This window comes from Rosa rugosa, chromosome 4, assembly GCF_958449725.1.
Source record: "Rosa rugosa chromosome 4, drRosRugo1.1, whole genome shotgun sequence".
In the NCBI taxonomy this organism is placed as follows: domain Eukaryota; kingdom Viridiplantae; phylum Streptophyta; class Magnoliopsida; order Rosales; family Rosaceae; genus Rosa; species Rosa rugosa.
Window position 1 is genome coordinate 16,986,761 of NC_084823.1, and position 3,266 is coordinate 16,990,026.

General features: G+C 38.8%; 1 protein-coding gene and 1 long non-coding RNA gene across 2 annotated transcripts; one reads left to right on the top strand and one right to left on the bottom strand.

Moving 5' to 3' along the window:
* Positions 1-632: 632 nt before the first annotated feature.
* Positions 633-1,435, bottom strand: LOC133742077 (uncharacterized). Its single transcript, XR_009862353.1, has 3 exons — positions 1,042-1,435; positions 854-940; positions 633-757 (listed from the first exon to the last, which is right to left on the bottom strand). It is a non-coding gene; the product is annotated as an uncharacterized LOC133742077 (long non-coding RNA).
* Positions 1,436-2,225: 790 nt separating this feature from the next.
* LOC133743095 (thionin-like protein 2) lies at positions 2,226-2,774 on the top strand. The gene is made up of 2 exons (XM_062170875.1): positions 2,226-2,516; positions 2,619-2,774. The coding sequence occupies exons 1-2, from the start codon at positions 2,261-2,263 to the stop codon at positions 2,681-2,683; spliced, it is 321 nt and encodes a 106-aa protein (XP_062026859.1). The 5' UTR covers positions 2,226-2,260; the 3' UTR covers positions 2,684-2,774.
* Positions 2,775-3,266: the final 492 nt, after the last annotated feature.

The following is a 3,266-nucleotide window of genomic DNA, read 5'->3' on the forward strand; positions in this document are numbered from 1 at the left end:
CAAGACTAGCTTGATTAAGTTATTAGGTTGTTATTTAGAATGTTGTTGTTCTGGCTAGGCTAGGCTGGTTTTTCATGTAGTCTTTATCTAGTGTCATAGTCTTTATCTAGTATCCAACTTTATCTTCTAAGCTCATCTTCTAGTACATCTTATCCAAAAACTTCATCTTCAAGTATCACCGTCTTTATCTAGTATCATAGTATTTCTTATATTGACAATAGAGAATTGAAAATGCAATTTTATTTAGGGTTTTTGTCCATTTACCCCAATTTTAAGGATTTTTTTCCCACTCACCCCATTAAGTTTTTTTAATTCCCCTTTATCCAAAACACTTTAAGGAGGTCTTCCCTAATACCCCATTAAGTTTTATTTTTTTAAATTTTTTTAGACTATTTTACCCTCACCTCTTTGTTACAGAGAGAGAGAGAGAGAGAGAATGGAAGAGAGAGAAGTCATAGGAGATTTCGCCAGATTCCGGTCACCGGTGACCGGAGTCCGTGGGATTCCGGCCAACTTTCGCCGGATTCCGGTCACCAATTGTAGGATTCCTGCCAACTGTCGCAGGATTCTGGTCACCGGCAGCCGCCCAAATCAGATGCAAAATCTAAAAAAATACCAAATACAGAAAGCTCAAAGCTTACCTTAGAGAGCATGTTTTCTGGTAGTTAACTGATCTGTTTGAGACATTATTCTACGAAATGAGATGATGAACAACTATCCTCAGACATTAACTGAAATCATCTTGCAAATCCAAAACCTAAAAAATCACACACACCACAAAATCCATAACCCTCAAAATCTGAAATATGAAATCTGAAAAATCCCAAAGAGGACGTCCGTGATAACTACTGACCTCTGCCTTAGCATGGACAATCTCTTGAAGCTCATAAGAGAACAATGAATTGGACTTTTGCTGAAGGCTCTTCACAGCAGGAGTCACCTGTAGATAATTGCAGAAAAATCAGTAATCCCAAAAACAAAATCAGTAATCCCAAAATTAGTAATCCCAAATCTTCAAACTCAGATTACTCAAAGCTTTACCTTATACGGCGACTTGGGGACCTTCATCGGGGTCTTCACCGGTGATGAGCTCCGTTGACCGCGTCATCGTCGAACCCAAACGGCAGCTGTGAGGAGGACTAAGGAGATGACGAGGTTCGGCGGGGACTGATATCGGGCGTCGCCGGTGGAATCACTCCGGAGATGAGTTTCTAGTATTTGGAGAGGAGAAGACCTAGATTTTGGGTGGAGATGAGATGGAGAACCAACGTCCTTGGTTGCATCGAAGTGGAGAGTCTACAGTTCGTCTGAGGCTTTGTACTTCGACCCGCGTTGTTCTTTGGGAAGAGATCGATCTGGGCCGTTGATTTTCATTTAAAGAAACGGACGGCTGTCCACAACCCATCCGCAGATTATGTATAGCAAGGACGTCCTCTTTGGAACCTTGCTCTGTGTGTGTGTGTGTATATATATATATATTATATTTTCTTTAAGTTTCTTGTAGACTTCTACTGTCTTCTAGTGCTCTCTTTTGTGACTTTGTAAGATGTATATAGGTGTTTTACATGCATGCTCAAAATTATTATACATGAATAATGCCATTCGAGAATAAATTCATTAATTTCAGCATTAATTGATTATATATATTATATTTCTTTTAAGTTTCTTTTAGACTTAACCACCAGATGTGGTCGAGTTGGTAAGAGCTTCATTTGGGTTTGAATCCCGCCGACACTTATTAGAGTTCAACTCCAATATATTCTTGGTGGCTGGGGGGGGATGAAACGTTCTGACATGATCCTCCGGCATGGATTAGTCTCTGAATCTAAGAAGCTTTTGAGGAACCGTGTGATTTCGATAAAAAAAAAAAAAAAATCTTTTACACTTGTAGTGCTCTGTTTTTATGACTTTATAAGATGTATACAGATGTTTTACATGCACGGCCAAAACCCAAAAGTACTATTTTTTTTTTTTTTTGAATAACCCAAAAGTACTATAGATACATGGATAATGTTGAAAACTATTGACCAAGGGGGTAGGTGAGGTCCATTATCTCGTATACACCTTAAACAATATCCAAATAGTTTAATGACTACAGACAAGAAACCTAATATTTTCTTTGCAGAAAAAAAAAAAATATTTAATAGGATTAGGGTCCACGCTCATGACCCTATAAAATTCAGGCATTTCTCTCAGTCTTTCTATCAAAAATAGGTGATTAACTGCGGAGCGAGTTAGTGAGAGAGAGAGAGACAGAGAGATGAAGGGTATTAAAAGATCTTTGATGGTAGGTGCAGTGGTGATTCTCTTGCTTGCAGCAGCAGAAGGGGACCAAACAAAGACGTCTCCTTACAAAGATTGCTATGGAAAATGCTATTCCGAGTGCAATCTCACAAAGCCTCTTTTCTGTGCCTCACTTTGTGTTGGCAAATGCAAGCATGGAAAGTCCATCCCAGATAATCTCTGCAACTGTACTTACAGTTGTTCCAAGTTTAGGTGTGCAAATGTGGGCTCTGGTATGAATAAACAAAACCTGAACTCAATCCATCTCTATATAATATTAGTTTTTCCCATTCAATTTATCTTACTAGCAAATGATTTTCGATCCTTGCTTTCAGATCCAGAGAAAATACAAAGCTGTGTGAGTAGCTGCTCCAATTTGTGCACCAGAAGTAACTATTAGCAAGTGTACTTGGCCAAACAGCCACTTTATGTAATGCTGGCCATTGAAATAAAAAAGCCAGGCATCATGAAATTGATGTTCTGTTTCTATAATGAAATAAAATGCTAGTTTTTTAGTTCTAGCTGGTTTAATTATTACATCAACTTCAACTCTTCTACGCCTACTTGAGGTATATCTTCCACCGCCTTAATTGTATTCACTAGCATCAAGCAATCACTCTCATAAACAACATTAGAATAATGCACGCTAGCCACAAATCTGAGAGCCGGCCTCAAGCAAAGTATGACGTTCACTATGAAATTGAGATGAAAGAGGTGAACAAGCAGGGTAAGCAAACCCAACAATAAAAGTCCCTGACCTGTCTCTTATAAACTCCATCCAGTCTCCACGTTAGGGTGCCGCTAGAAAAGATTTATCAATATTGCATTAATTTAAAGGAACCCCAAGGCTGGGTACTGCCGCATTGGAGTAACATATATTTTCTTGCGTAAAACTCATGAAATCAAGTCGTCTTGAGCATGTTAATTTCCCAGCAGATTGAATCGTACCCTCCCATAACTTAGAATTCCAGTTCTCCCACAAT